This window comes from Hylaeus volcanicus, chromosome 3, assembly GCF_026283585.1.
Source record: "Hylaeus volcanicus isolate JK05 chromosome 3, UHH_iyHylVolc1.0_haploid, whole genome shotgun sequence".
Taxonomy (NCBI): Eukaryota; Metazoa; Arthropoda; class Insecta; order Hymenoptera; family Colletidae; genus Hylaeus; species Hylaeus volcanicus.
In genome coordinates, this window is record NC_071978.1 from 5,602,651 (window position 1) to 5,614,445 (window position 11,795).

Genomic DNA, 11,795 nt, shown 5'->3' on the forward strand with positions numbered 1-11,795 from the left:
AATGCGTAGACACTTAGAACAGAAAAATCGCCATCTTAGATGCACGGAGAATAATCCATAAGATAGACAATTGACGAAATAATCCAAAAGAAGAGAATATACGTAACAGTAATAATAATAACTTGTTATATAAATGTCTTTCTGATAAGCTTTTAACAATTTTTCAATTATGAAGAAAGCCTTTCATCGTACCTACCACCACTTTACAGAACGAAACCGTAATTCCCAAATGTGAATTCTGAAAACGCTCCAAGAGCAGAAAAGATGAAACAGAAGCTAGGCGATCGGTTCGCCGCGAAGTCGTGTCACTCGTTTCCGCATGAGCCAGTGGATGGGAAAACGAATACCTTCGAAATTGGAAGAAAGTAGCATTTCTCGATCGACGACGCCACCGGGTGGTTCCCTCCCCCTCGTTCTGTATTCGGTTACGCGGAGACGCGTCGTGCGAGCATCAGTTCTCAAGATTGCGGTTAAAGGTGAGGCTTAGGAAGGGGCTGCATGCATCACGAAACTGCAGAGCGTGGGTGGTACGTACAATAAAGCTTGAAACGGCTAGCACGCGTTACAGAGACGTCTTGGAAAATGGCAACAACAGTTGGCTCGCTCGTACGAACACGATACCTCGAGAGTCCTCGAGCCCTGCCACGATGGCAGTAATACGTGGCTGGACGTTCATGGAAATTTATGTCTCTTTTTCTACGTCGAAAGCCCGAAGTGAACCAAATGCGCGTCTACGCGGGACGGATGAGCCGTGTTCGCCCTCTGAGCCGTTTAATCTTTATTCTCGAATATGTGGATGCACCCGTGCGATCGTTGTACTTAGATGATACATAGGCGAACGGGTCAAGAGTCCATTACTGAAAGAGTGTCTCCCGTAGCTTCTACGGGGTGGGACGAAAATCGAAACGAAACGGAAATATGGCAGTTAATGGGTTAATTCAGCCCGCAACAACATTTAAGTCGTACACGCCTACAATAAGCCGTTAATTACTCGGCGAATACGATTTGGAAGATATTAAAAAACTTGACCATGACGCTTTGCGATACGGAAAGTTCTTCGTTACCAACTTTCGTAGTCATTCTTCTCGCTGAAGAGCGATCGTGTATTCTTTTCAAGTCAGCCGCGCAGAAGAATTCTAAAAGGAACTAGTCCAGCGAACGAATGTCGCAAATTGGAACGATGCTGAGAAGGTCCACGGCGGGGCGAAGCTGGAAATTACAAGAACGAACATCGTTTCTTGAGCAACGCGGCCAACAAATTCCAGCAGCGAGGCAACAACTGGTTCAAACTAAGTTTCCCAAGAAGGGGAAGGGGGGAGGGGGTATGGCAGGGAATTAAAAGTGTTATCGCAACGCTAACGCGGACTACTAGGGTGTAGAATGATCAGCCGTGCATGAGGCGCGACGACGCTGCACCTTCTGAGCGGCGTTCGTGTAGGTATACCGGGTGTCCCGAACGGGGTCGCCATAATTTACTGAGCGCGCACAAACACTCATTTAAACTCCAACACGGCTTGACCATTATCCCAGGGTTTCGGCGCGGCAGAGGGATGAAAGCGGCAAAAGGCGGTGGTGAAGGTTTGGGACAGGAGTGCGCAACCCTTTTCTCCTAACTGGCCCAATACAACAAAATATCCAGTTACCAATTCTGCGTACACTATTTCCGTTTAGTTTCTTTTTAACATAAATTTTATTTTGGGCCAACGTAAACTTGTAAATAATGAATTTCTTTACGCGACTTCGAGACAAGAACTTTCAAATTACGACAAACTTGTCTAGTTTCGCATAAAATAGACGCGTCGATTTTATATGAGTAATCCCCCCAGAAATGTTTGCGATGTTACGGTATGAGCCGAACCAAAGGACCAAAATGGCCCGCGGACCGTACTTTGCACACCCCTGGGGCAGGGGCAAGATAGAAGAAACCTCACGACGAGAAACTGTTCACAGTGCGACGGGAGGACCTAACAACGAACTATAATGGGATTTCAGCTTATCACCCGGCCCTGAGAGCTCCCGTGCACAAGCGCGAGAGAACAAGCAGCGGGGGCAGATGACACAAGGGTGTTCGATGCGTGAGACCACATTAATTACCGCTACGTTCCAAGAACCAACCACTTTCGAGGTATATCCCGATTCTGGCTACCCCTTAGTCCACCCCCCTCTCTGAAACTCCGTATTCACGTCTATTATTCCTCTCCGTCGCTCCCTATTCCTCTATCCTCGCCATTCCTCGTCCATCTGGTTCCACCTGCTTCGGTAGGCACCACTCGGGTTCGTCTCCGTCCCGCACGGTAACCCGCTTAGCTCTCCTGGCAGAAATTTCAAACGCGCTACCCGCGCTCAAGAAACACCGCTCGAAACGAAATTCCAGAAGCACTTTCCGATTAATAATTCAACCGACGGAGGTAGACGTACGCGACGGTTCCCTTTGATCCGTTTTTATCTGTTATACCCGCGGCCCTGTCCCTCGGAGAAACGAAGCTGACGTCAGGTGCAAACTGTGGACACGTTCGCGCAATTAACGAAATCGACAGGGAGAATTGTTGCTGTAGGACGTAATCGATGGCACGAGTCTTGGGTTGAATAACTGGAGCTTTTAGTGGTGATTAATATTTTTACACTTGTGTATTTTTGTAATAAAAATGTTTAATTGGAAAACGGAACAACTTAAAAGGCTTTTAAAGTTTGTCTCTACTTTACTATATCGGAAGTGCATTTTGAAAAGGCTATAGTTTGAGAGAATCCAAACAAAAAATTTTAATTTGTTTGTTTCATCGAAGACATGGGCAAGCATACTAAATTTTAAAATGACAGATGGTACAGAGGAACAATTGTAATCTCTCTGAACGAGAAAGAAACATCGAACCTAACCCAACGAGCGTCATCGTAGAGCATTTCTATTCTATTCTAGGACAGTCGTACGAAAGTGCGGGGCATAAAGTGTAAAATACTCTGCGGTGCCTCCAGGTAAGACCCTTTTCTCCCTGGACGCGTTCACACACATAGACCGGGCTTTTAACCAGATGCATATTTCACGAGGAAACAGTGCCACTGTAGACTCTTTTCCAAGGAGCGAATACTTATCAGTCTTGTCAGTACGAGCTTTCCAACGCGACGAATTTCGCGAACAATCCAGAAACCATTGCTTCGACCAAGAGACCGAAATTTTGCGAAACACTTTTGAGGATCAGTCGCAAAACTGATCAGAGCGTTCCTCTGTTCTGATGTTAAACAGATACTGAACAAACGTCCCTCCCCTCTTTCGTTAAATGATAAGATGTTTACCAATTAAGATGTTGATGTGACGTTAAATCTATATAAAAGAAGACGTTATTTCGTAGACTACCAAAGGTAACTTGTACAGGTGATTTGCAATTGTTTTTATTTTGATAACATACGCAATTGTCGTAATCTTCTTGTTGTATTTTCGTGTTTATGATACCTATTATATTTTATTTAATACTAAGGTAAGTAGAAAAAATGACTTCAGTTTTGTAAGAATATTGAAACTGTTGACTAAGGCTGACTGAGACGCATTGTCCTGGCTTTATTCCGCCCCATAAAAGAGAGCTCCCTGTAGAAACTGCGTTCTCCATTGTAACAAGAAAGTTAGCGAAAGGAAACAAACAAGAAAAGAAACTACGTAGTTCTTCCAAAGTTGTAACGCTGGATTACGTGTTGCAATCCCACTTGACATTCTACCGCGTTCGCGCTACCACCAACTAATTATTTATCTAATTAATAAATGATCTTAACACTTCACCGACCGGTAGCCTGTTAATAAACTTTTCTCTAGGACAACCAATACTTTATCTATTATTGAGATAACATTCTATCCTTCCTAAGGATGAACCAAAAGCTTCGAAATGATATATAACACTGGTATATAATATAATTTTAATGACTTCAAAAAATTGCACAAACTGAAACAACGTAAAAAACGCACGAACTTTTGGTTCGCCCTAATATTATAAAAATATTAATCACAAAACGGTTCTGATAGATAAAATAAATATTGAATAATATCAATGTTGTCAAAATAAAAAATCTAAAAAGTGCAAATAAAATTTCTCGCATTCAAATTGAAAAATAAAAGAAAATGATACGTAAAAGGATTAATTCCTAAAATACGACGCCAGCCCTTGTCATTCCTCCCCTGCAGTCTGCCATCAGACCATTCCCTCTGGGATCCTTTTTAAGTCGTCGAGCTACAGATACGCGGAATGTTCGGTGGCCCTAAATCGTCCTCGGTTTCTTCCCTTTTGCTCGGGCGAGTGTACTGCCGTTGAACGAAAAATATAACGTCGTAAATTTCGCCATGGTTTACTGGCCCAGGATCTTGGCATTAACACTTCGAGTAGCTAAGCAAGCGTGGAAAACGAAGAGAGAGAGAGAGAGAGAGAGAGAGAGAGAGAGAGAGAGAGAGAGCGCAAGGGAGCGCAGGGGTGCGGAGACCTGCAACGCATTTCAATGCACCTGCGTGCAGAACATATTCCTCGACACAACCAGATGCACCGCTCCCTCCCACACTCCTGAACGTGTCGCTGTGAGCTTGCATGATACGATCCACGCGCACATACACGCGCACACAGAGGCACGCGAGGCTTCCAGAGCGAAGCTACCCTTCCGCGGTGGAAAGTGCCACTGCAGCCTTCCTCCCCAGGCTTCGTGACGAAGAAACCCGGAAAAACAGTCACGTTTATCATCGAGCTCCGCGAGCGCATCGGGATGAGCCCAGGCGGGGGATATAAGCGCAAGAAAACGGCTAGCATGTAAGGATAAAGTGCTCTAATGTACGGACGTGTAACGGCTCGTTTCCGTCGTCGAGAAAAATGGTATTGGCCGAGGACGGTGCTGGCTGTGTTAACGAATTCCCGTAAACATGCGAACGTAAACGCGTCCCAACCCCGGTGCGTATAAAGGCCGTACATCCTGAAGGGGACCCACTTCGAGGAATGAATTTTGCATCAGTACAATTGAAAACTGTGCGCTAGTTGAAAGTGTTCCTTGGAATACACGAAGCGTAGGAATTTCGGAGCGCTTGAGCACCTCATATATTTCGACCCTTTTTTTAGGAGGGTCCTCTTCAGGAACTTTGGCATGTATAAATTAACGTTTCGTTGTTTGACCCTCTCGAACACTTTAATACATGTTTTTGACTCAGCCTTGAATATTTTTTGGGACAACAATCTTAATCGTGACCTAAGAAATATATTTATTGAGTCGAAGATAATGTAGAGGAGTAGAACGATCTCATGGTTATATTAAAAATTTAGTTGCTTGCTTGCGAATGCTTGGGACGATTACAATTTGGTCCAGCGTGGACGATCCTTTGAGATGAGAATGTGCAATGCAAATATTACTTCGCCCCCGTCCACCAATATTTCCGTTTTATTAACCTACAAATTAATATATTAATATCTGATCGAGTCGCGGAATAATATATGCCGCAGAATTGATTCTCGTTAAACGAACGCGTTCTCTGACCCCATTTTCGGTGGGGTTTAAAAAGCGCCACGCTTTTCTGCCGTCCCTCGTCGAGAGCGTTGGCTACTTAAAAAAATAATGCTCGCGAAGCATCGAATATTTTAGCGACACTATAATTCTCGTACACGCGAGCTTCCAGCGACTCGGGATCTCGTTAATATTTGAATATATGAAAAAAAAAGAAATATAAAAAAAATGGAGTACTTAAGGGGGAACTATAACATGCATTAGTATGCACGTGCATCCGTATGAAGAGAAGAGGGCAGTTACCCCTGTCCCCGGAGCACGAAAGTGGTTCCCTCGCGAGTTTAGTAGTGCTTCGCAACGACGAAACCCGGAAAAATAATCCCGTTTATCATCACGCAAGTCTAAAGACCTACGACACGGAATTACCCTAAAAACAAACTTTTGAAGCCAACTGGCTAAACAAACACTAAAATCGCACGTTGAGCTCGAAATCAAATTTAATTCCTTACCGAAGAATCGGGACACATGCAGGCGAGATATTCTGTATCTGGCAGTAGCTTGTACGAGCTGGCGCTTCAACAGCTGTAATTTATTTTAGAAAAGTTAACGCCACTTCAAACTTACGAAAAATCCTTCGAGGCACGTTTAAACGTCACTGAAGACTACAACGTGTCCAAGTTTCAAGAAACTTCAAAATATTACCTCAACAAGTGTCCAATTTGGCGTAGAATTTCCCTAGGGAGTTTCATAAACCCCTTCATACGTGCTGTACATTGTAATGTTGCTGGATTTGAAGATTATTTTTTAATACAAAACAATTATCTTCTCGAAGTAACACATGATGTATTACAATTGTAACATGAACGACATTCCGCGGTTGAAATCAGTCAATATTGTAATTATGATTAGTTAATTGTACTCTCAAAGTCACAATATTAAGATGTTAATATTTTCTTTTTTAACACGTTGATCGCCACGTCGGCCAGATATTGGTGACAGGACTGTTCATTAAGGAACTAAAAAAATTAATTTCGAAGCTGAGGAGGTAATGAAAAAAAAATCTGTATGAGATCCGTGAATTTGTTAAGGTTACAAAAATTAAATACTGGGACAAGTCTTAAGTTCTCTAATCTTTGATAGACTCGAGACATTTTAACTCCGTAGAAATTTTCACGAGTTTTAGTCTGGCTGCCAACGTGTTAACCAATGAATTATTTTCAACGAATGATCTTCCTCTCATATACAGGTCATCCAAGAGTTTTTAATTTATATCTAGTCATCTCTCCACAATTTAGGAAAAAATGATTCCACGTGAAGCGTGTGACTTCACGAGGAGTCTGTGAAGCGATACGCAGCCTTCCAACGCCAAGAGGTTCTCCACCCCTAGGCTAGAGTCGACTGAAGGGAACGATAGCGCGAAGAAACAGTTGAAAAAGATGCACGGGGTCGGTGTAAAAATTTGATCCAGGTCTAGCTAAGGGTAGCTCGCTGGAAAGGGCGTAGGAGCGCCCCCACCCCCCAACGAGGAGGCGGAGAGACGTCTTTCTCTAGCCCGTCGAGTGCAACGAACAGGGCCTGCGCCATAAAGGCACGTTCACAACGCGCAGGCACCCCGCGGCCGGTGCATGCGCAATGGTGTATTGATCCCGCAAAATCTGAGATGCACGTAACATCATCCAGTGGTCCATTGGCTGTACACAATGTCATTTCTGTTCTGCGCTCTCCTGGCATTTACGCGAGCGAGACGAGACGCGTGAGTAATGCGAGTCGACGCATCGATTCCTCGTCGCGTTCCCGATCGGTCTGCGTGCCACAGAGGCTCGAACGGACCGAGATAGATTATGATAACCCTGGGAGGACACGAGATCAGATCCCTTAGGCATCGTGATCCGCAGGGAGCCTGAAGAGAATACCCGATCGCAAGTACGTAATCATTGAACTCCGTTGTAAACATTAATCTGTAAACGAACGTCTGTGACTCGAATCCCTTTCGACTCTTGAAGGGATCGGGAGGGGGGGGAAGGTTGTCAAAAATTGCATTTACGGGGAAAATTGTACGGAACACTATCGGCGTCTGAAACCTCTTGGTCAAAGTCTGGAACTGTTCCGAAGCAAGCTAACCCTTCGACGACTGGGGTCCATTAGGGATCTTCTGATTATTTCGTCAACATGATTCAAATTGAATAATTTAGGGCTGGGGTTAATTAAAAATCCCACGTGGTGCTTTGGAAATTCAATTTTGAGCAATCTAAACTATGAATTGTATTTTTTAAATAAAATTTGATAAATTGAGTAGATATGTATGATTTTAGTTACTTATTTGTCCAGCTATTATAACAAATACTCTAATGTTCACATTTGCAAAACGGACTCTTAGCATCCGACTATTTTCGTTTGCTTCCATCATAGACACACCAATTGCGTACTGTAAAAAAGAAACGTGTGGTCGTCAAAGGGCTAGATTGGTTTCGCGCTTGAATCAACCAGAGACTTCAGAATCGATGAAACCAATAAAGTAGAGTCACTCGTGCCAATAAAGATGCAATTTATTGCACTGCAGTCAAACAGAAAATTCGAAAACACGTTACACTGAACTGCAATTTCAAATCCCGAGCGTAAATACCGCCAAGTGCGGCCATGCTCGGACCCTCGAACTGCAAACGATTCTGATCAAAAGACATCGATTACTCCAACCAATACGCGGTGCAAATTAAATTTAATAACCGGTCGTTTCATGAAAAAATCAACGTAACTGGAAGACAGTTAACGCAACAGGTTCATAATTCCATAACTCGCAGCGTGGAGTTTAGCCGAGGCAGAATCCTAGTTTGTTGATTGCTGAAAATGATTTTAATATATTCGTAAACGATGTTCATAGAAATTAGAAATGTTTGCGATCGACACCAGCCACCTTCCTTTTCTTCCGAAGGCTACCACTCGGCGTTATTTATGATTAACACCTTTCAGATTTGTTTAATTATGTACATTTCCTCGAAAATATAAACTGGAGCTTGCCTTAAAGTTATCCACACTGCGTTGTAAGCAGGCTATAAACAGAATTAAGTTCATAATCCACTGAACTACCACTTGAAACTAAGGACGTTCTATGCAAGATGTCGCGGAGGATTTTAATCGTTGAGGAATTTTTTTGCGATGGACAGGATGCCCCAATCGGACTCGTGAATAACTAGACGCCTGCCGTTTACACGAAATGATACCGCAAGCGATCGTGTTGATCCTCTCAGTGGGGGTATGCTACAGCAACCCCGACGCGAAGAGACTGTACGACGACCTGTTGTCGAATTACAATCGGCTGATTCGCCCCGTGTCCAACAATACGGACACCGTTGTTGTTAAACTAGGACTACGTCTTTCTCAACTTATAGATCTCGTATGTTTTGTTTTGTTTTTTTTTTAAATACATTGTAAGTAATCGTTCCGTGTCCAAATCATTCAACGTGAACATTTTCAGAATTTGAAGGATCAAATCCTCACGACGAACGTTTGGCTGGAACACGTAAGTTTCTAATTGATTACATAACTCGTCTCCCGGATATTGGCTTAACTCGACGACGAACTTTCCACAGGAATGGCAGGATCATAAGTTTCAATGGGATCCGGCCGAATACGGAGGTGTCACTGAACTCTACGTGCCCAGCGAACACATATGGCTTCCAGACATTGTCCTTTACAACAAGTAAGTGACCCACGCTCGAGTGATCGTTAAGATGTTTAAAACGGTGTACGAATGGAGAGTGTTACGTAATTTAAATGTACATTGCAACTCCATTTTCAGTGCCGACGGAGAGTACGGAGTCACTACAATGACGAAAGCTATTCTACATTACACTGGAAAAGTTCTTTGGACCCCACCAGCGATTTTCAAGTCTTCGTGCGAGATAGACGTTAGATACTTCCCGTTCGATCAACAAACATGCTTCATGAAGTTCGGTTCGTGGACCTACGACGGTTTTCAGGTAGGCAACGAGTAAACGTTATCAAGGTTATTCAAAGTTCCTCGATGTTCTTTTAACCCCATGATACTGTTACGCCGGGGGGTTGAAACACGAGAATCCATGTTGAACTATATATAACGTTTATTAATAAACTTTAACTTTTAACGATTTAACTGTACGGAACTGTAGTGCGGCATCTTCATACTGTCGCAACAATACTATGACCTTCAAATGACCTTGAAAATAATACCAAACAGTAGATCTGCTTGTACTGTCACATCTGTCCTGTTGAACAGTACAAGTTTCCTCTTTGGTATTTCCTCTTACCTTTTAATCCTCGCCGAGATACATGTAAATGTTCCGTATGTACTGATCTTGTTACTCGGAGAAGGTGCATCGAGCCCTGGTCTAGTTTTCCTTATTATATTCAGATCGACTTGAAGCACATTAACCAGAACATGGGCGACAAAGTAGAGGTTGGCATCGACCTCCGCGAATATTACCCCAGCGTAGAATGGGATATACTGGGTGTCCCAGCGGAACGGCACAAGAAGTACTACCCCTGTTGCCTCGAGCCCTATCCCGACATCTTCTTCAACATCACGTTACGTCGCAAAACATTGTTCTACACGGTGAACCTGATCGTGCCGTGCGTGAGCATCTCCTATTTGTCCGTGTTGGCCTTCTACCTGCCCGCCGACTCCGGCGAGAAGATCGCTCTTTGCATCAACATTCTGCTGTCGCAGACGATGTTTTTCCTCCTAATATCCGAGATCATACCATCCACGTCGCTGGCGCTTCCGTTGCTGGGCAAGTACCTGCTGTTCACGATGATTCTGGTGGGCCTGTCCGTAATAGTGACGATCATCATACTGAACGTACACTATCGGAAACCCAGCACCCACAAAATGAGCCCGTGGGTCAGAAAGTTCTTCATACGAAGATTACCGAAAGTGCTGCTGATGCGGGTGCCCGACGACCTCCTCAACGACCTCGCCGCGCACAAGATATACGGGAGGAGAAAATCTGGCAAAAAGAACAAGTTCAACGCCGCTGTCGCGGCCGCTTTGCAATCTTCCTCGATAGTGTCATCGCCAGATTCTGCGCAACATCAACGGATTGGTGGTACGTACCGGCGATAAACTTTTGTTACGCGTACAAAGTTGCAAGCAACGATAGATGAAGATTTGAGCACAATAAATCCTGGACCAGGTCGAGTCACGGTCACCGTTCAGCTCACGTAGCTGAGACGTTGCCATTTTTCAGATCTTTATCCTTTCGTCCCTTCTTGGTGTGCCCTTTGCCTCGATATCAAAGAACAGATGGACGTTAGCGAAGATCCATGAGATAGCACGTTTACCAAGCATAAATAAGAATCGCTCGTTTTCAGGATGCAACGGCTTGCACACTACGACCGCGCATAACAGATTTCTGGGAGGTATAGGCGGATACAACGGGCTTCCCACGGTGATGTCCGGTCTGGATGAATCGTTGAGCGACGTCACCCCGAAGAAGAAGTATCCCTTCGAGCTCGAGAAAGCTTTGCACAATGTGATGTTCATTCAACACCATATCCAACGTCAAGACGAATTCAATGCGGTGAATGTCGCCATCATAAGTAGAAGAGTCATCTATTATTCTGATTTATAGTTTGGATTTGTAATTAACCGTAATCGTACAACAGGAAGACCAGGACTGGGGCTTCGTGGCGATGGTTCTGGACCGACTCTTCCTCTGGATTTTCTCGATAGCCTCCTTCGTCGGCACGATCGTCATCCTGTGCGAGGCTCCGTCGCTTTACGATGACACCAAACCGATCGACATGGAGTACTCCTCTGTCGCTCAACAGCAATTTCTCCCAAATGGTGACTTGCTAGACACTCTTGTGTAGAACAGTTAGAAAAAAAAAGTAAGAGACGAGGAAACCGAGGTACTGATTCGTCGTCATCTTCCACTTAGACGTTATTTTCCTTCCTGAACTTTATAATATTCTTTATAGAGAGACATGGTGTCCTGTGAAGTGTATCAACACCTCCGGCTTCTTCGTCTTTTTGTCAGAACGTATACAATGCTCGATACAAGTCTCGTGTTTGAAATACATATATATACATTTCATTTGTACTTATCATTATAATACGTGCACAGGACGAACAAGTGCTCTTGAGTAACGATAAATCTGTTATTAATGCCGTTTACGAGAACGTTTCAATATTAATTGTAGATGTTTTGTAACGTCGATTAACGTAGAAGACGCGGACAGGATGTAAAACGCCTGTCGACGTCTAAACCGCGTATAGCGAAAACTCGTCAACTGCTCGAGTTAATATCTTCCCGAGGAGCAATCGAGAATACTGTTATGTAGTGTACGGAATTTTTTCAACT

At 43.9% G+C, this 11,795-nt stretch overlaps 1 protein-coding gene across 1 annotated transcript; it reads left to right on the top strand.

Moving 5' to 3' along the window:
• Window positions 1-7,108: 7,108 nt before the first annotated feature.
• LOC128874463 (acetylcholine receptor subunit alpha-L1) lies at window positions 7,109-11,744 on the top strand. Its single transcript, XM_054119270.1, has 8 exons — window positions 7,109-7,380; window positions 8,619-8,848; window positions 8,930-8,974; window positions 9,045-9,154; window positions 9,254-9,434; window positions 9,845-10,538; window positions 10,804-11,012; window positions 11,098-11,744. Exons 2-8 carry the CDS (start codon window positions 8,669-8,671, stop codon window positions 11,302-11,304), a joined length of 1,626 nt encoding a protein of 541 aa, XP_053975245.1. The 5' UTR covers window positions 7,109-7,380; window positions 8,619-8,668; the 3' UTR covers window positions 11,305-11,744.
• Window positions 11,745-11,795: the final 51 nt, after the last annotated feature.